The sequence below is a fragment of the Micromys minutus genome (assembly GCF_963924665.1).
Source record: "Micromys minutus genome assembly, chromosome: 1".
Lineage (NCBI taxonomy): Eukaryota > Metazoa > Chordata > Mammalia > Rodentia > Muridae > Micromys > Micromys minutus.
In genome coordinates, this window is record NC_137969.1 from 183968589 (window position 1) to 183989488 (window position 20900).

General features: G+C 34.7%; 1 protein-coding gene across 6 annotated transcripts in view; it reads left to right on the forward strand.

Annotated features, from left to right (window-relative positions):
- Positions 1 to 20900, forward strand: part of DGKB (diacylglycerol kinase beta) — a gene marked incomplete at its 3' end in the record, with an annotated part of 654267 nt that overhangs the window by 218254 nt on the left and 415113 nt on the right. For all 6 annotated transcript variants that reach the window (XM_080942285.1, XM_080942284.1, XM_080942287.1 and 3 more), the window contains 2 exons: positions 4321 to 4406; positions 6133 to 6222. In XM_080942285.1, coding sequence (XP_080798411.1) covers positions 4321 to 4406; positions 6133 to 6222 — 176 coding nt within the window. The remainder of the gene's footprint in view (positions 1 to 4320; positions 4407 to 6132; positions 6223 to 20900) is intronic.

Here is a 20900-nt window from a genome sequence, read left to right on the forward strand (position 1 = left end):
TCCTATCAGTGAGTGTTTCTTGGCATCAACAATAGCATCAGGGTTTGGTGTCTGTAGATAGGATGGATCTTTAGTTGGGACAGTCTCTCGAGTCTTTTCTTTAGTCCCTGCTCAACTCTTTGTCCCTTCTTTTTCTTTGCAGGAGCAATTCTGGATTAATATTTTTTCAATGGATGGGTGGCCCCATCCCTCAAACAAGGTCCTGCCTAACTTCTGGATATGGTCTCTACAGGTTTTCTCTCTCCCCTTTATTTTGGTATTTTGGCTGATGTCATCCTTGTGGGATCCTAGAAACCTCTTGTGTCCCTGGCATTTGGGACTGCTACACAACTCTGTTCAATTTACTGACCCCCTGAAGTTCTCTCACATCTTATCCCGTACTTGATCCTGCCTTCCTGTTCTCTCCTGCTCCTCTCTCCTTCCCAGATCCCTCATTCACTGTACCTCCCATGGATTGTTTTCTTTCCCCATCAGAGTAAAACTAAACCTTCCACACTTTGGTCTTCCTTCTTGGGTTTCATATGGTCTGTGAGTTATATCATGGGTACTCCTGGCTTTTTTTTGGCTAATATTCCTACCAATGGTTATTTGAATAATGAAGAATCTTTAATTCATTAAGTATTTCTGAAAACATAAAATAAATGACTAAAATAAAGAGAAATGTGAAAATTTAACTGATACAAAAGCATCTGAATGAAAATTACAGACTAAATATGAATTTTATTAACATTATGGGTTCAGTTAAATTTTTTGTATTTTCCATATAGTTGTATATAGTTTTACATAGCTCTAAAATATTATTTAAATGAATTTAACTTAAATGAAAATATTACTCATATTTTGTAAAATGATTATTAAGTAAAATTAGCAGACACTCAGTTGAAGAGATTTCAAGGATTGAATTGTCCTGCTCATGGAACATCTCACATATCACAAAAATACAACCCTTTGCAAATGCTCAACTATCTTGTAAAAAAAGACATTAGATTACAGACACACCACACATACACAAGCACACATACAATCAAACTTGTGTTCATGTTTTTGAAGCCATATTGAAATATTCCAATGTATTTACTGTTCGAGGGGTTCAAGAAAGTGAAAACTTTTTATCATTTTTATTGGATACTCTCTGTATTTACATTTTAAATATTATCCAGTTTTCCCCACTCCCATCCCCTCTCTCCCTTCCCTTGCTTCCTTGAAGATGGCCCCACTCCCAGTCACCCACTCCCACCTCAGCACCTTGGCATTGCCCCACACTGTGAAAATGAGACATCACTGGACCAAAGGTCTTTTCTCCCACTGATGCCAGACAATGCTATCCTCTGCTAAATATGAAACTGCCATGGGTCTCTAAATGTGTTCTCTTTGGTGGTTTTTATTCCCTGGGAAATTTGGAAGGTTTGGTTGGTTGATATAATTGTTCTTCTGATGGGCTTTTAAGCCCTTACAGCTCCTTCAGTCCTTTCTCTAACTCCTTAATCAGGGTTATACATGTTCAGTCCGATGGTTAGCTGCAAGCATCTTAATATGTATCACTATGGCTCTGGCAGGGCCTCTTATGAGGCATCCATATCAGGCTCCTGCCAGTATGCACTTCCTGGTATCAGTCCCTTCTCCTCTATTTGTCCCTGTATTTCCTCCAATGGTTATTTTGTTCTCCCTTCGAAAGACTGAGGCCTCTACATTCTGGCCTTACTTCTTTTTGAGTTTCATAAGTTATGTGATTTATTTCTTGGGGAGGCCAAGCTTTTTAGATTAGTATCTGCTTATTAGTGAGGGCATAACATGTGCATTCTTTTGTGACTATGTTAGGTCACTCAGGATGATAACTTCAAGCTCTATCCAATTGCTTAGGAATTTTCATAAAGTCATTGTTTTAATAGCGGAGTAGTACTTCATTGTGCATATGCACCACATTTTTTTTATCCATTCCTCTGTTAAAGGACATCTGGGTTCTTTCCAGCTTCTGCTATTATAAATATGGCTGCCATGAACATGGTGGAGCATGTGTACTTGTTATATATTGGAGCATATTTTGGGCATATGCTCAGGAGTGGTCTAGCTGGGTACTCAGGTAGTACTATTTTGTATTTTGAGGAATGAGAGAAAGTGGGCAAGAGCTCAGAGCAGAGGGGAACATTTCATAAACAGAGCACCAATGGTTTGTGCTCTAAAATCAAAATCAACAAATGGGACCTCATAAAAATGCAAAGATTTTGTAAGGAAAGGACACTGTCAATAGGACAAAATGGCAACCAACATTTTGGAAAAAGAGCTTTACAAATCCTACATCTGATAGAAGGCTAATATGCAATATACACAAAGAACCCAAAAAGTTAGACCCCAGAAAATCAAATAATCCTACTAAAAATGAGGTACAGAGATAGGCAAAGAATTCTTAACTGAGGAATACCAAGTGGCTCAGAAGCAGTTAGAGAAATGCTGAGCATCCCTAGTCATCAGGGAAATGCAAATCAAAACAACCCTGAGATTCCACCACACACCAGTCAGAATGTCTAAGATCAAAACCACAGATGACAGCAGATGCTGGCAAGGATGCAGAGAAAGGGGAACGTTCCTCCACTGTTGGGGTTGTAAGCTGGTACAACCACTCTGGAATTCAGTCTGGAAGTGGACACTCTAACTGAATCTGGGAATTGACTAATTAAAAACAATTAATGAAATGTACAACATATGATACATTGTACCCTAAGGTAGCCTCATACCTATGCATATTTTCACTCGAACGTGATTCAGATAGTAACTAGAATAGTAATTTTTAATAGTAAAAACTTGGGTTTTTAAAATTCATGTTACTGGAGACTGAATTCAGTACCTCACACATGCCAAAAACAATTATTTCTCCACTGAGTCACTTTTAGAGCCTATAATGATGAAATACCAAACACAGTATAAAAGGTCCTTAATGTTAGAGTTCATTCACTTATATTTAATATTACATTCACCATATAGATTCCATATAGAATCTATAAAGATTTTCATAAACATAGAAGTTCATAAAAGATCTTATACATCTGAATCTAATGAGAATATGACACATCTTTAGGAAATTTTAGAAATCGAGTAAATTATTTAAAATAAATTCAACAAAACAAAAACATTTTATCTTAAAATGAACTTAGTAGGGATTAGAAGATGGCCCAGTTATTTAAGAGTACCTGCTGCCTTTTAGGGTACCAGAGTTTGGTTCTCAGCATCCATATTATTCTGTTCATGATGTCTCTATAGTACTCCTAGCTTTGGTAACCTCCTCTACCATTAACACAATGTAGTCTCTGTCTCTTTCTATCTCTCTCTGTCTATACCTTCTTTGTCTCCTCTCCATTTTCATTTGTCACAAACAAAATTCTAAAGTAAATAAAATATATAGGATAAATAATGGAGCTTTCTATGTGGCTATTTGTATGTGAGTATCAATGTGTACATACACAGAAAATGACTTGAATGGTTCCATGCCACATTGTGCTCAACACTGATATGTGGGACAAAGAGGATGATGGACTAGCTTCTGCTCTGTTTCCATTCTTTGCTCTTTATTTGCTGAAAAGTATCACTTTATGCTTGGATCTATTACTTGCCTCTGTGACTTCCTGGAGGTAGGCTGTGTTAATGAACACACCTGCATGCAGTGGCAGCAGGAACAGTGGGCATTTAACACATCTGACCCAGCAATTAAGCTTGAGCAGTCATGGGTAATGAACACTGTTCACCAGATCAAATGACAAGGTGAAGTTTGGCTTGGTATTGGCAGATTGACAATCATAAGGAAAATCTGAAATGTAGAATCCTAACTGCGGGCTGTGCAATTTTTTTGTGCTATGGTGAATAAAAAATGTGGAGCACATTATATTGACTGACATGATAATCATATCTAAATAAGATTTTTCAAGACAATGACTGATTAACAATACTTGTTAAAGAAATTAGCCTACTCTAGTGTGGATTATGTGTGTTTTCAATTACATCTGGGAGGATGTCAAAATGATTGTTATAATTTAATATTATGTATTTTTAATTTGGCTGTTTATAAAAATTTTATTCTTTACAGAAACTGGCATATATAAATTTAAACATACGTATGTATGTATGTATATATATATATATATATATATATATATATATATATATATATATATGTGTATATATATATCCACAAACATATCTTTGAATGATATGTAAGACACCCATGAAAATTTGACAGAAGTTAAACATATAATTTATTAGAGAATATTAAAGAATAAGGAAGTTCTCTTAAATGTAAAAAAAATGTGCCATAAAATACATATTTTTCAGGTTACACTTTTTTCGCGATGTCCCTGACTTCAGAGTGTTAGCATGCGGTGGAGATGGGACTGTGGGCTGGATTTTGGATTGCATAGGTAATGAAGATGTGTGTTTAATGTGCCTTGCGTGAGACTAGTAACCTTACCTTCTGCTCTGTTCTCTCTAATCAATCTTTCTGTCTGTCAAGTATCCACAAGTATGCAACAGTTGAGGAATTTTGAATATTTTGTGTTTTTCTTTTCAGATGTTCCCCTTATTGGAACTTATTAATAGTTTAAAAATATAATGAATTGGTATTTAGAAGCTGGTACATTTTAAACTAATATTTACTTTAAAATTTTTTTAGTCTTGAAACTGAGTAATTTCTGTTTGATACAGGTCCTTTTAGAAGAAGTATTAATTCAAAAAATTGACAGAATTTCTTTTTTTTTTTCTTTTAAAGAAATGAAGATCAGAAGAACATTCTGTCTTGTTAGCACTGAAAAACATTTCAAATTGAAAATGTCATGGTGGGAGTGGCAGGCATTTGTCCCAGCCTGGGCTCCCCTCCCTTGTTGCCTATGTGCCACTAGTCAAACACAGTACATGTTCTCATCAACAATTTTCTTATTAATCTAATAATGTTAGTGTACTATTAGTATATGAAAATAGTGATTGAAAATTATTTTATTGGCATTCTAATAAAAGATATACAGTATTAATAAATTATTCCTACGAAAAACTAAAATCCAAGAACTATAAAAATTACTGAACAAATGTATAAGTAGTTAAATACATATAAAAATTTTAAAGTGAAGACTGGTAATTTTTGGCTCATTGTATGTCCCAAGATTAGTGGTATTGCACTAGTATCTGTAAATTATCTCATCAGCTGATACATACACATACAATTACACATACAATATCTCTCACACATACACACACACAAACACACACACACACACACAGAGAGAGAGAGAGAGAGACAAACAGACAGACAGACAGATGCACACAGACATACACATACCCACATGCTGACATTATGAACTTAGGGAAGAAAGAGTATTTATATTTTTTTTTTCTGAGATTTCTTCTGATATGCAATGATTCAAATAAAAATGTATGGAACTTTGGTGACAGATCCATGCTGTTTGGAAACTAAAGTACTTTGTGATATAAAGGAAAAGCTAAATAAATACTAAGCGAACAAACCTGATCTTTTCAGGTCCTCCAACTGGAACACTCCATTCCTTTGCTTTGAAATATATGAATAGGAACAGTTAAACAGAGTTCCTAACAGTCATTCACTTTCACAATTCAACTTCCGTCAAATATGATAATCTGTTCATGGAGCTGATGTTGCAAAAGAAATTTGTATAATCTACATATTTACCTGATGACATGTATCCCTATGCTTTATGTATCTTCCTCTGTCAGGATTTTAATAAGGATAAAAAAGAGACTAATAAACACCACAAAGACATACCACATACACACCCAGACGTACATACACACATACAAACACACACTTACACCACACACACACACACACACACACACACACACATGCACACACCACAGACATTCATGAACATACATATTAGGCATGAATTTTCCCTGATGTATAAATTATTAAGAACCAGTTATCATATATATATATATATATATATATATATATATATATATATATATATATATATAATTTATCAGTTATCACAACAGAAAAACACTGTCATTTGTAAATGTGTTTAAATGTACTTTGTGAAGTTATTTAATATAAATTTGGTTCTTATTACTGATGAGTTTGGGTTAAAATATTGTTTTCATTGTCTCATTCCACAGAAAAAGCCAATGTTGCCAAGCACCCTCCAGTTGCTATCCTGCCTCTTGGGACTGGCAATGACCTAGCAAGATGCCTGAGGTGGGGCGGAGGTAAGCCTGCTGCAATAGAAGCAGGGGACTACATTCACTGCATAATGATTATGAGTTGGTTATAGTGATTATCATGTGATTATAGTAATGTAAGAGGCACTTTATGCTTACTAATTGTCTTAAAAATAATCAAACTTTAAAGGGATAGATTGATTTAAAAATTTAGACTGGGAGATAGGTTTTTATTGAAATCAATTATAGATTTTCTTGAAGGGTCAGGTTTTTAAAATGTCTCCAGTTTGGTCTTTTCTTACTTAAATAAAATACATATTTTGACCTCTAAGACAGTATTTAGACTGTTAATTTCCTATTATATTCTATGGTAGAAAGCAGATGATGGTTCTAGCACCTAAACATCAAGCATTATTTAAGGGTTATGAGCAGACATTGAACAAAAACTGTTCTCTACACTGAAATTCTGAACAGTGTGATAAAATTTTAAAAAGGAAACCTGAAACTGGAAAACTAAACATTGATGAGTTACTTTCCTAAGAAAGAATACACTGATTGTGTTATATGAAGTTTACATTATGGTAACCATTGTGCTCTATATTTGTTTGTAAGAGTGAGAAGCAGAGGGCAAATAATAGAACTTCTAATTGTACACAAAGTTGGCTGTAATATTTAATATTTTCTAAAACAAGTGAATTGATTCCAGTAAACAAAAGCCCTCACTCACCTGGAGGTAAACACTAACCGTCACATCATTCTGGTGTAGACTTCATAAGCAAAGGGAACCAGGTTAAATGTCCAAGGACTCTAGTGGTAAGAAGCTTGTCTTATGCAACTTAGAACAGGATGTTGGATCGAGTACACTGAGAAAATAATACAGGCTAGACTCTAAAGATGTTGCTGAGTCATGGTTGCCAGCCAACTGCAGATTGTACTAATGAAACAATCATTAAATTGTAAGATTTTTTTAATCTGAACCTACTTTGAGATATTTGAAAAAGTCTCCAAAGACAATGCGAATCAGAAACCCATAGGGATCTTGTTAAAAATAAAATGGTTGACACTACCCTCAATATGCTGAACGGAATTCCCTTGGGGCTGAACTCAGGCATACAATAGGTCATTTGGATAAAACTAAAATAAAATAAAAACCTCCAAAGCAACTATAATTTGGCACAAAGTTGAGAACTTTTCTTGCATATATGTCTATTCTTCTGTTGTACTTCTATATAGACAGAATTGGAAGCTAAATTAAAAACACCACACATTCTATTTTGCATTTTAAAATGTATATTATAGTAAAAGAATATTATTAATCAGTGAAGTACCATATGACCTATAAAAATAAAGATATACACATTACAAGATTCCTCTTTTCACCAGATTTCATACATGTGTATTGATTGACGAGACGGAAGCTATCGGTGGGACATAGTATGACTACACTCATTCATAGTCTGTGGTATACATTTTATGTTTAAAACAATGCTTTTGATCTTTGAAAATTTACTTTATTATATTTTGTTTTCAAACTTTCACATGAATTATATCTCAAATTAAATTTAAAACTCCATGTTTATTTAGGTTAGATTTATATAAAACCACATAAATGATATCATTGATAGGTGAAATAAGGGTTGTGTCATAAGTCAAAGATCAGATTAATCATGAATTCTCAAAGTGCTTACAATACTCTGGCCCTGTTAAGAGGAGATTAATTAGTGGCTATTATCCTTTCAGAGACTAAATCTTTAAGTCATGTGGGCTGTAAATCTGTAGAGAATGATATAAATATACATTTAGCAAAGCTTGGTGCTATAGAAGAATGAATTATACAAAAGTACTACTATTAGCTAGAAAGTCAATAAAGCCTTCCTAAAGAGTTCTCATTTTACCAGGTTCTTGACTATAGGGAAGGAGACTGTTTCTAGTGCTGAAATGGCAAAATGAGAGTTAAGAGAAGGAATGGAGAAGATAAAGCAGTTTAAAATCCCATAAGAAGAACAACAATGTCACCAATTGGACCCTGCACACAAATCCCAGAGCTCACAGGGACAAAACCAGCAACCAACAAGTACACATTGAGGCACCCATGGCTACAGACGCAGATGTAGCAGAGGATGGCCTTGTCTGACATCAATGGGAGGGCAGGCCTTTGGTCCTGTGGAGGCTTGATACCCCAGTGTAAGAAGATGATAGACTAGAGTGTTGAGTCAGGAAAGGGGGGATGGGGATCATCCTCATAGAGTCAAAGGGAATGGGGAATGGGATAGTAAAATAACCAATAGGAAAGAAAGTACATCTTAAATTTTAAAACAAAACAAAACAGAAGCCTAGTGGAATTTTCAAAGTGCTCAGTTCTTACATAACAGATATTAGGGTTGGTGAGGCTGAACTAGTCTTACATAATATTTCTTATATAATATTTTAGGTTAAACAATACTATGATTTACTAGTGACTTGTTTTAAGCATATTATTAATTTTTATATTTTAAAATGATATTTTACACCATACACTTTGAGATAATATTAGTTTCCATGTACTTGCTATTTCTATTCTAATCTTTGTTGCCTCTATTTGATAATGCTTAACCTAGCATGACAGTACTGATAGGTTCTAGCTTTTGAATTGCTAGTGGTCGTGACTGAACATGTCAGTCTCGAATGCAATGAATTCTCCTTTAGCCAATTGTTGTTTTGGAAGAAGCCTCTTCCTTTTCTTTTTAACATGGTGACTTCTACAAGTAATACTTATGCTACTTGATGTAACCACTATTAACAGCTTCTGGCATTTTATTTTATTTTATTTATTTACATTTCAGATGTTATTTCTTTGTGGTTTCCCCTCTGCAAACTTTCTATCTATTCCCCCTTAACCCGCTTCTGTGAGGGTGTGCTCCAACCCACCCACCTAATTCTGCCCCATCATCCTAGAATTCCCTAACACTGGGGCATCAAGCCTTCACAAAACCAAGGACCCCCTTTCCACTGATGCCACATGAGGCCTCTACAGATCCTTTAATTGTATTTCTAATGCCTTCATTGGGGACCCCATTCTCAGTCAAATGGTTGTTGGTTGAGAGCATCCAACTCTGTATTTGTCAGGCTGTGGCAGAGCTTCTCAAGAGAAATCTATAACAAGCTCCTGTCAGCAAGCACTTCTTGGCATCAGCAATAGTGTCTGAGTTTGGTTTCTGCATGTGGGATGGATACCAGGGTGTGGCAGTCTCTAAATGGTCTTTCCTTCTTAAATGGATTAGTAAATTAGAGGTCAAAAGTTGAAGACAGAAACTTTCCAAAATATTAAAATCCAGGCTCTCCTTTTGTAACATATAACATACTAACATAGATGAATATGGTTATGTATGCAATAAAACAAGTCAGAGATACAGGAAATATTTTACATATATGTCAATATTTTTAAAAATATTTGTTCATTATCTGTATATAAGTACAATGTAGATGTCTTCCAAAACACAAGAAGAGGGCAACCAATCCCAATCCAGATGGTTGTGAGTCACCATATGGTTGCTGGGAATTGAACTCAGAAGCTCTGGAAGAGCAGTTGGTACTCTAAACTGCTAAGCATTTCTCTAGACCCCCCCAAAATGTTAATTTCAAAATAGTGTTATTTACCCTTTGAGAGTTTAATACAAGTATATTGAGCATATCTACTCCTTCCTACTGTCTTTCAGAGCTTCCTGAAGACTTTCCCTAACAATGACCCCTTCACCATTATATACTCTTGTATCCCATTGACTCTTTAGTCCTTCTAGTCTGTGCATATATGTGCTAACTATCCAGTAGAGAATGGACCACCTATCAGTGGCCAGACTCCCAATGACTATCTCTGCTCCAACTGCCATCGGTTCATAAAAGCTCTGGGCACACCTGCCTTTTGAGCAACTCTCCCTGAAGATGCTAGTTTGAATGGCTCATTCTGCAGGTGATGACAACTGGTGGTGTCCACGAATGCAGCAGGTGTACGGTATCCAGGAGGTATTTTACATCACTGTGCTGTCCTCCTTCTTTTCAGTTATTTATACTCTTCTCTCATGTACCCTGAGCAAGGGGAAAGTGAGTATAAATATTCCATTGTTGCACTCATAGTCACCTGGTCTCAGTGCTCTGACCAGCCACGAGTCTCTGCACTAACCAGAGCCACTGTAAAATGAAGCTTTATTGACTACAGTGAGGGCAGCACCAAACTATGGGTATAAATGTAAACACATTGAAGACAACTTGTCATATCCGTTTAGCAAGACAAGTGTAATAAATGCCCTGGGCCATGGACTTTCCAGTTACAGACTTCTCTAGCTTTTACCACATTGAGTTTGAAGTTTCTCCCTACAACAAGCCTCCAGTTTAATAATAATGCAGTTTGTTACCTCCATAAGAGTTCATTTTCTGTATCAATACGTGTATCTTGCCAGGCAGGTCAATATTATAGTACGCAGGACCTATCACTGAGTAAAGTCTTGGTTCCATTTCTTTTCTCCATCTGTCTTGCACAGAGCCCTCTGGCATTATAAAAACAATCCAGAAGAGATGACATTTGCTGTGTCCGTTCAAAATTCATTTCTTTATGTCTAGTAATCCAAAAATGTGTTGTTTTCAAGTGTGTTCATACCATGTCTATTAATTATGTCATGCAAACTGAGAACAATTATCAATAATTCATGCTGTTTTGGAACATCTGAGACTTGACTGAACAGTAATTGTGAGAAGGTATCTGAGACCCCAAAAGGGAGATTTTCATTTTGTAAGTCATGGCTATCAGTAGTAGCATTGTATACTAGGGCAAAAATGTTTTTTAAGCTTGTTTATTTAAATATTTATTTATTTACGAAAGATATTTATTTTACATACAACCCAGTGGATTTTCATGTGCTAATATGTATCCCTAACTTTGCATAATTTACCTTCTATCCTTCTCTTCTTTGTCTCATTTGACCCCAACCCTACATAAACCCTTAGTGTGATCTCCTTTCTTCTTTCATGTGGCAAATGATTAACTATCCCTCTAATTTTATATTTAATGAGATTGTAAAATATGTTTTTGTATGTATCCTGCATACACCATAATTTTGGTTAACTCTTTTCTCAGTTTCTACAAGTTTTCCTTCCTATAATAGTTCACTGCCTAAACTTTTCTCCTTTCAGTATTCTGTTTTGAAGGTAATTTGACATGTCTGTTTAGCAAAACAAAAGTCATAAGTTTCCTGGGCCATGACCTTCCAAGTTATAATCCTCTGTCTATATGTGGCACAAATTTCTTCCTGTACAAGAAGCGTCACCTTTATTTTACTTTTATTTTATCTTATTATATAGTCAAACTTTATTCTCAAGTATTTTATTTATTTTTTACTTTATTAGACCTTTCTCTGATTTTCTATTTTCTGTGTCTCTCTGTTCTCTGTCTATTTCTTATCATGTGCATGTGCCTTTGAGTGGTGTGTGTGTGTGTGTGTGTGTGTGTGTATGCATATGTGTATGCATTCATGTTAGAAATTTTCCTCATTATTTCACTATCATTGTTATTTACAGATCTCTCTGGATTATTTATGATGGTTTAATTTTTGTTATTCATATACAACAATTAATTCATCCCCAACATTGTATCATTCATTTGAGAGAAGTAAAGTTTCTTTTATTTTCCATTTTCTCTTTTGAGTTTTTAAATGTTTTTAAATTGTAGTTTATTCTATTTTTATACTCCATATTTTCTTCTCCTCTAAGTACACCCTTCTACTTACTGTTCAACATTTAATACCTCCACTCCACCCTCCACCCATCTCCAGATGGAAGTTTCCACAACTTTCACCCTGCCAGACCTCTAAAGTTCCTGAGATTTCCAGTCTCTTGAGGGTTATGTGCATCTTCTCTAACTTAACCCAGACTCAAAAAAATAAGATTTAGACTTAAAATCATACTTCATGATAATAATTGTGATAGCCGAGAAGCACATAAATAACACACTTAAAGAAGTACAGAAAGCCAGGAGAACACATGCAAAAAGTTAAAGTCCTTAAAGAGGAAACACACACACACATGCACACACACACACACACACACACCAAATTACTTTCAAAGCTAAAGGAAAGCACAAAGCACAACCAAACAGGTGAAGAAATTGAAAACGGAAATAGAAACAATGAAGAAATCACAAAAGAAGACAACCCTAAATTTGAGAAACCTAGGAAAGACATTGGAAGGCATAGATTCAAGCATCACCAACAGAATACAAGAGAGGAAAGCAAGAATCTCAGGAGCAAATGTCACCATAGAAATCATTGACTCATCAGTCAGAGAAAATGCAAAAATCAAAAAGCGTCTAACCCAAAACATCCAGGAAATTAAGAAAACAATGAGAAGACCAAATCTAAGGATAATAGGTACAGAAGAGGATGAAGACTCCCAACTAAATGGCTCAGTAAATACCTTAAACAAAATTACAGAAGAGAAAAAAAAATTGACCAAGAAGCCAAAGGAACACCAAATAGATTGGACCAGAAAAGAATTTTTTCCAGATACATAATAATCCAAACAACAAATTCTCAATGTCAATAAAGAATACTAAATGCAGTAAGAAAAAAAAAAGACAGGGAACATAAAAAAACAGACCAATCAGAATTACACCAGACTTTTCAACAGAGACTATGAAAGCTAGCAGATCATGGATTTACTTTATACAGACCCTATGATATCACAAAGGCCAGCCCAAGTTACTATATCCAGCAAAGCTCTCAATTATTATAGATGGAAAATAAAGATATTCCAGGACAAAAGGAATTTTACACAATATCTATCCAAAAACCCAGCCATACAAAAGAAAATAGATGAAAAGTTCTACCACAAGAGAGAAATTTTACCCCAGACAAAGCAAGAAATTAATCTTCTTGCAGCAAACACTAAATAAGAAAAGAACACGAATATAATTCTACTTCTAACAACAAAAAGATCAGAAAACAAAAATCACTATTTCTTAATATCTCTTAACATCATTGAACTCAATTCCCCAATAAAAAGACATACACTATTATACAGGAAATGTAAATAGGATCTGGCATTTTGCTACATACAGGAATCTCATTTCAACAATAAAGATGGGCACTACCTCAGGGTAAAAGGATGACAAAAATCTTTTCATGCAAATGATCCCAGCATACAAGCTGAAATCGCCATCTCAATATGAAATAAAATATATTTTCAACCAAAAGTCATCAAAAAAAATAAGGAAGGACACTTTTTACCCATCAAAGAAAGAATCTATCAAGATGAACTTTCAATCATGAATATCTATGCTCCAAATACAAGGGTACCCACATTAATAAAAGAAACTCTACTAAAGTTCAAAGCATATATTGTACCACACACAATAATAGTAGGAGACTTCAACACCATACTTTACCAATAGACAGATCATGGAAGCAGAAACTGAGCAGAGAAAGAGTGAAACTAGCAGAAGTTATGAATCAAATGGATTTAACAGATATCAATGCAATATTTCATTATTGGACTTAATGAGATTGAAAAGTTTCTGTAAGGCTAAGGACACTGTCAAAAAACAAAACGGCAGCCAACAGATTCAGAAATGTCTTTACCAATCTCACATCTGATAGAGGTCTAATATCCAATATATACAAAGAATTCAAAAAGGTAGACTCAAACTCAGAGAATCAAACAATCCTATTAAAAAATGGGGTACTGAACTAAACAAAAAATTCTCAATTGAGAAATATCGAATGGCTTAGAAGCATCTAAGGAAATGCTTGACATCACTAGTCATCAGGGAAAGGCAAATCAAAATAACCGTGAGATTCCACTTCACACCAGTCAGAATGGCTAAGATCAAACACTCAGATGACAGAAGATACTGGTGAGGATGCAGAAAAAGAAACACTCCTCCACTGTTGGTGGAGTTGTAAACTGGTACAATCACTCTGGAAATCAGTCTGGCGGTTCCTCAGAAAAGTGGGTATAGTCCTACCTAAAAACCCAGTTATTCCTCTTCTGGGCATACACCCCAAAGGTACTCCAACATACAATAAGGATAGATGCTCTACCTTCTTCATAGCAGCCTTATTTATAATAGCCAGGAGCTAGAAAGAACCCAGATGTCGTTCAGTAGATGAATGGATATAAAACTTGTGGTATATTTACACAATTGAGTACTACTCAGCTATTAGAAACAATGACTTTATGAAATTCCTAAGAAAATGGATGTATCTAGAGAATTTCATCCTGAGTGAGGTAACCAAATACCAAAATACAGTTATAATATGCACTCACTGTTATTTGAATACTAACCCCAGGAAGCTCTGAATATACAAGAAACAACTTACAGCTTAAAAAAAGAAAGGTGTAAAAGTGGAAACCTCAGTTCTTCTTAAAAAAACAACAACAAGTGTATAGCACCCACTCAGAGTGGGGTACATCTAGACCCTAAATCATTAATAACTCAAGAAATAAAAAGATAGCCTTGTGGCAATTTTTGTTTAATCTATACACACCAAGAAACTTTGACTATTTTCACATTATATTTTGTTTTACACGTACTTTATGCTTATGGTAACTAGTAAGATTTCAATGCATACTATCAAAACTTTAAAAAAATCAAGTACTGAAAAAAATATATTCATATAATTTTATGCCAAAATGCTTTTAAAAATATGTATATGTATCTCTCTTTTTTAAAATAAAGTTGTAAGAAAAAAGAATATTTCATCATTAAGCAAAGAATATACCTTCTTTTTAGAACCTCATAGCACATTTTTCATAATTGACCATATAATTGGCCACAAAATTGGCCTCCACAGATATAAGAATATTGAAATACTCCCATGAATCCTATTGGATCACAATAGACTAAGGCTTGTCTTCTATAACAACAGAATAAAAAAAAACGCTCACATACACATTGAAGCTTAACAATGCTCTATTCAATGATAATTTGCTCAAGGGAGAAATAAAGAAAGAAATCAAAGACATTTTAAAATTTAACGAAAATGAAGGCACAGATTACCCAAACTTTTGGGATACAATGAAAGCAGTGCTAAGAGGAACACTGAAAGCTATGAGTTCTTCCAAACAGAAACTGGATAAATCATACAATAACAGCTTGACAGCACAACTGAAAGCTCTAGAACACAAGGAAGCAGATACCCCAAGAGGAGTAGAATCCAGGAAACAATCAAACTCAGAGCAGAAATCAACCACATGGAAACAAAAATAACTATACAAAGAATCAACAAAACTAAGAGCTGGTTCTTTGAGAAAATCAACAAAATTGATAAACCCTTAGCCAGACTAAGTAGATGTCATTGAGTATCCAAATTAACAAAATCAGAAATGAAAGGGGAGATATAACAATGAAAACTCAGGAAACTTAAGAAATCATCAGATTCTACTACAAAAGCCTACACTGAGCAAAACTAGAAAATTTAGATAAAATTGACAAATTTCTAGACAGATACCAGATACTGAAGTTAAATCAGGATCAGATAAACCACTTAAAAAATTCCTATAAATCCTAAAGAAATAGAAGCAGTCATCAAAAGCCTTCTAACTAAAAAGAGTCCAGGACCTGATGAGTGTAGTTCAGAATTATATCTGACTTTCATAGAAGACTTAATATGAATACTCTCCAAACTATTCCACAAAATAGAAACAGAGAGAATACTACCCAACTCATTCTTCGAAGTCACAATTATGCTCAATCCTAAACCACACAAAGACTCTATAAAGAAAGAAATCTTTGGACCATTTTTCCTTATGAACACTGATGTGAACATATTCAATAAAATTCTTACAAAATTAATCCAAAAACACATCAAAACGATCATTCAAGGGATGCAAAGATGGTTTAATATATGGAAATACATCAATGTAATCTACTATATAAACAAATCCAAAGAAAAAAACACATGATCTTCTCTTTAGATGCTGAGAAAGCATTGGAAAAACGTCATGGAAATATCAGGGATTCAATGCTCTTGTTAAACATAGTAAAAGCAATATACTGCAAACCGGTAGCCAAAATCAAACAGACGGAGGAGTAAGATTGGAGAAAAGATCATCCAGACACTGCCTCAGCAGGGAGTCCATGCCATATGCAGCTACTAAACCCCAGCACTATTGTTGATGCCAGGCAGTGCTCACTGGCAGGACCATGATATGGATGCCCCCCAGAGGCTCTGCCAGAACCATACTGATACAGAGGAGAATTCTTGCAGCTAACCATCAGTCTGAACAGTAGGACCCCAATAAAGGAGCTAGAGAAAAGTTTGAAGGATCTGACAGGTTTTTCAACCACATTGGAAAAAAACAAAATTATCAACTAACCAAAGCCACCACAGCTCTCAGGGAGTAAAACAGCAACCAATGAGTTCTCACAGAGAGACCCATGTCCCCAGGTTCATGTGTACCTGAGGATAACATTCTCTGGCATTAATGGGGAGAAAGGCCTTTGGTCTAGGGAAGGCTCCTTTTTCCAGAGTAGGCAAATGCCAATTTACTGAGGTGGGAGAGTATGGTTGGGAGACAGGGAGCACCTTCATGGAGGACATGGAAGGGGGAGGGGAGATGTCATTGAGGAAAGGGGAAAACATCTGTAATGTAAATGCAGAGAATATCTGATACGAATGGAAAAATGTCCAACTTTTACTTAACATATTTTCTATGCCTTTTACATAGCATTTCTTTTGCCATTCTATGTCATAATTCAATAGTTTGGATTCAAAAGTCTCATATAACCTTTTCATTTGATATTCAAATTAATCAGTGACCTACCTTGAATTATCTAACATCTATATCTTATTTACATTCTCCAGTTTTCCGGAACAATCTTTGTGCTTGTTCCATGTGATTATTGGGCAGCTCTGGCACAATTGTGAGCCTGCCACTGTGGTTGTACAAGTGTGTGTGCTTGGAAATCTAACTCAGGATCATCATCAATCTCTTCTTCATAAGTTTCCACAATACTTCATGAGAGCTATGTGCCAAGTCCCTTCCTTCACATCAGCCTCAGGTTCTTTTCTGGGTTCACATCCTCTCTGGTGTTAAAAGTGTGAGCTTGACTGTTTTACCTTGGGATACACCTGCTATTCTTCCTCCATCTGCTGGTACCCCTGCTTGTTGTTGGACTCCATATACCCTAGACACCTATGTTTCTCTGGTTTTACAGATTCTCTTACATAGTTTATGATCTGTATATGTTAGATATTCTCCCTCTAACGGATGTAAGATTGGCAAAGATTTTTTTTTCAAATTTTGTTAATTCTGTTGGTTGCAGTTTTGTCCTAATGAATGTACAGTTTGCCTTAAAGAAGCTTTGCAATTGTATGAAGTCCCATTTGTTGATTCTTGTACTTACAGCCTAAGCTTTTGGTGTTCTGTTCACTATATATTCCCCAGTGTCTATGTGTTAGAGGTTCTTCCTCAATTTTTGCTCTATTACTCTCAGTGTATCTGGTTTTATGTGGAGGCCCTTCATCCACTTGGACTTGAGCTTTGTACAAGGTGATAAAAGTGGATGGATTTGCATTATTTTATATTGTGATCATGAGTTGGAGCAGCACAATTTATTGAAAATGGTATCTTTTTTTTAACTGCATGGTTTTAGCTCCTTTGTTAAAAATCAAGTGATCATAGGTGTTTGGGTTCACTTCTGGGTGTCAATTTTATACTATTGGTGTAGTTTCCTGTCTCTGTACCAGTATCATAGTTTTTATCACTAATGTTCTATAATACAGCTTGAGGTAAGGAACGATGACTTTCCCAGAAGTTTATTGTTGAAAATAGGTTTTGCTATCCTTGGTATTTGGTCATTCAATATGTATTTGCAAATTTATCTTTCCAACACAAATAGAATTGATTTGGAATTTTGATGGGGATTGCATTGAATCTGTAGATTGCTTTTAGCAAGATGGCCATTTTTACTATGTTAATCCTGCCAATCCATGAGAATGTGAGATCTTTCCATCTTCTGAGATCTTTGATTTCTTTCTACATAAACTTCAATTTATTGTCATACAGATCTTTCACTTGCCTTATTAGAGTCATACCAAAGTATTTTCTATTATTTGGGACTATTGTAAAGTCTTTCTCTATTTTTTTTCCAAGACTGTTTATGCTTCAGTAGAGGAAGGCTACTAATTTGTTTGAGTTGATTTTATATCCAGCTACTTTGCTGAATTTTTTTGTCAGTTGTAGGAGTTTGCTGGTGGAATGTTTGAGCTCACATAAGTACACTATCATATCATCTTAAAATGGTGATATTTTGACTTCTTCCTTTACAATTTATTTTACTTTGACCTACTTCTGTTGTCTGATTGCTCTGACTAAGACTTCGGGTATTATATTCAATAGGTAGTGAGAGAGTGTTTATCCTTGTCTAGTTCTTGATTGTAGTAGGATTGCTTCAAGTTTCTCTCTAGTTTGATGTTGGATACTTGCTTGCTGTATATTATTATGTTTATGCATGAGCCTTGAATTCTTGATCATTCCAAGACTTTTAGTATGAAGGCATGTTGAATTCTGTTAAATGCTTTCTAAGCAATTAATGATATTATCATGTATTTTTTTCCTTTGAGTTTGTTTATATAGTGGATTGTGTTGATGCATTTCCATATATTGAACCACCCCTGCATCTCTGGGATGAAGCTTACTTTATCATGATGGAGGATTATTTCGCTGTATTCTTTAAAGAACTTTGCGAGAATTTTCTTAGTATGTTTGCATTGATGTTCATAAAGGAAATTGGTCTGACGTTTTCTTTCTCTGATTGGTCTATGTGTGGTTTGGGTATAAGCATAATTGTGGCTTCATAGAAAAAAATATGCAGTGTTCCTTTTGTTATCATTTTGTTGAACAGTTTGGAGAGTGCTGTATTAGGTCTTCTATGAAGACATGATAGGATTCTGCACTACATCTTTTATGGGGGGGTAGAGAGTTGGGATATTTTGATGATGGCTTCTATTTCTTTAGGGGTTATGAGACTTTGGTACCTTATATTTGTCTAAAAAATTGTCCATTTCATCCAGATTTCCCACTTTTGTTGAGTATGGGCTTTTGTAGTAGGATCTGATGACTACTTGAATTTCCCCAATTTCTGTTGTTATCTCTCCCTTTTCATTTCTGTTTTTTTTTTTTTTTGTTTGTTTGTTTGTTTGCTTTTTGTTTTTTTTTATTTCTTACTCTTTTTGTGCCCTCTGGTTAGTCAGGCTAAGGGTTTATTTATCGTGTTGATTTTCTCAAAGAACCAGTCCTGGTTTTGTTGATTCTCTGTATTGTTCTTTTTGTTTCTACTTGGTTTATTTCAGCCACGAGTTTGATTATTTCCTGCCATTTACTTTTCTTTGGTGTATTTGCTTCTCTTTATTCTGGAACTTTTAGGTATGCTGTCAAGCTGCTAGTATATGCTTTTTTTCCTTTTTAGGGGAGACACTCAGTGCTATGAGTTTCTCTCTTAGCACTATTACGTTGTTTCCTATGAGTTTAGGTATGTTGTGCTTTCATTTTTATTAAATTCTAAAAGTCTTTAATTTCTCTCTTTATTTCTTCTTTGACCAAGTTATCATTGAGTAGATCATTGTTCATCTTCTATGTTTATGTGGGCTTTCTGTTATTTTTGTTTTTATTGAAAACAAGTCTTAGTGCATGGTTATCTGATAGGATTCATGGGATTATTTCAATGTTATTATATCTTAAGTCCTATTTTGTGGCCAATTATATGGTCAATTTTTGAGAAGGTACCATAAGGTGCTGAGAAGTTATATTCTTTTGTGTTTAGGGATGAAATATTCTATACATAACTGTTAAATCAATTTGGTTCAGGACTTGTGTTAATTTTACTCTGTCTCCATTTAGTTTCTGTTTCTGTGACCTGTCCATTTTGAAAGTGAGGTGTCAGAGTCTCCCACTACTATTGTGTGAGGTGCAATTTGTCCTTTGAGCTTTAGTAAAGTTTCTTTTATGAATGTAAGTAAGTACTACTTCATTTGGAGCATAGATATTCAAAATTGAGTTTTTATTTTGGTGGAGTTTTTTAGACAAGTATGAAATTGTCTCCCTGCCTCCTTTTTGATAGCTTTAGGTTGAAAGTTAATTTTATTTGATATAAGAATGGCTACTGCAAATTGTTTCTTGGGAACATTTGCTTTGAAAATATTTTTTCAGGCTTTTACATTGAGGCAGTGTCTGACTTTTTTATTGAGGTATGTTTCCTGTATACAGCAAAATGTTGGGTCCTCTTTACATATCCAGTTTGTTAGTCCATGTATTTTTTACTAAAAACTTGAGTTTATTGTTGTTGAGTTATATTAGGAAACAATGATTGTTGTTCCCTGTTATTTTTGTTATTAGAGGTACAGTTATGATTGTGTGGTTGTTTTATTTTGGGTTAGTTGAAAGAAAATTACTCTCTTGCTTTTTGTAGGGTGTATTTTCCCTCCTTTTGTGGAAGTTTTTTTTTTTTTTTTTTTTTTTTTTTTTTTTTATCTATTATTCTTTGAAAGGCTGGATTTAAGGAAAGATATTATGTGAATTTAAATTTGTAATGAACTATCTTGGTTTCTCCATATATGTTAATTGAGAGTTTTGTTGGATATAGAAGCCTGGCTTGGCATTTTTGTTCTCTTGAGATCTATATGACATCTTCCCAGGATCTTCTAGCTTTCATAGTCTCTTTTGAAAAGTCTGGGGTTATTTTGATATGTCTGTGTTTT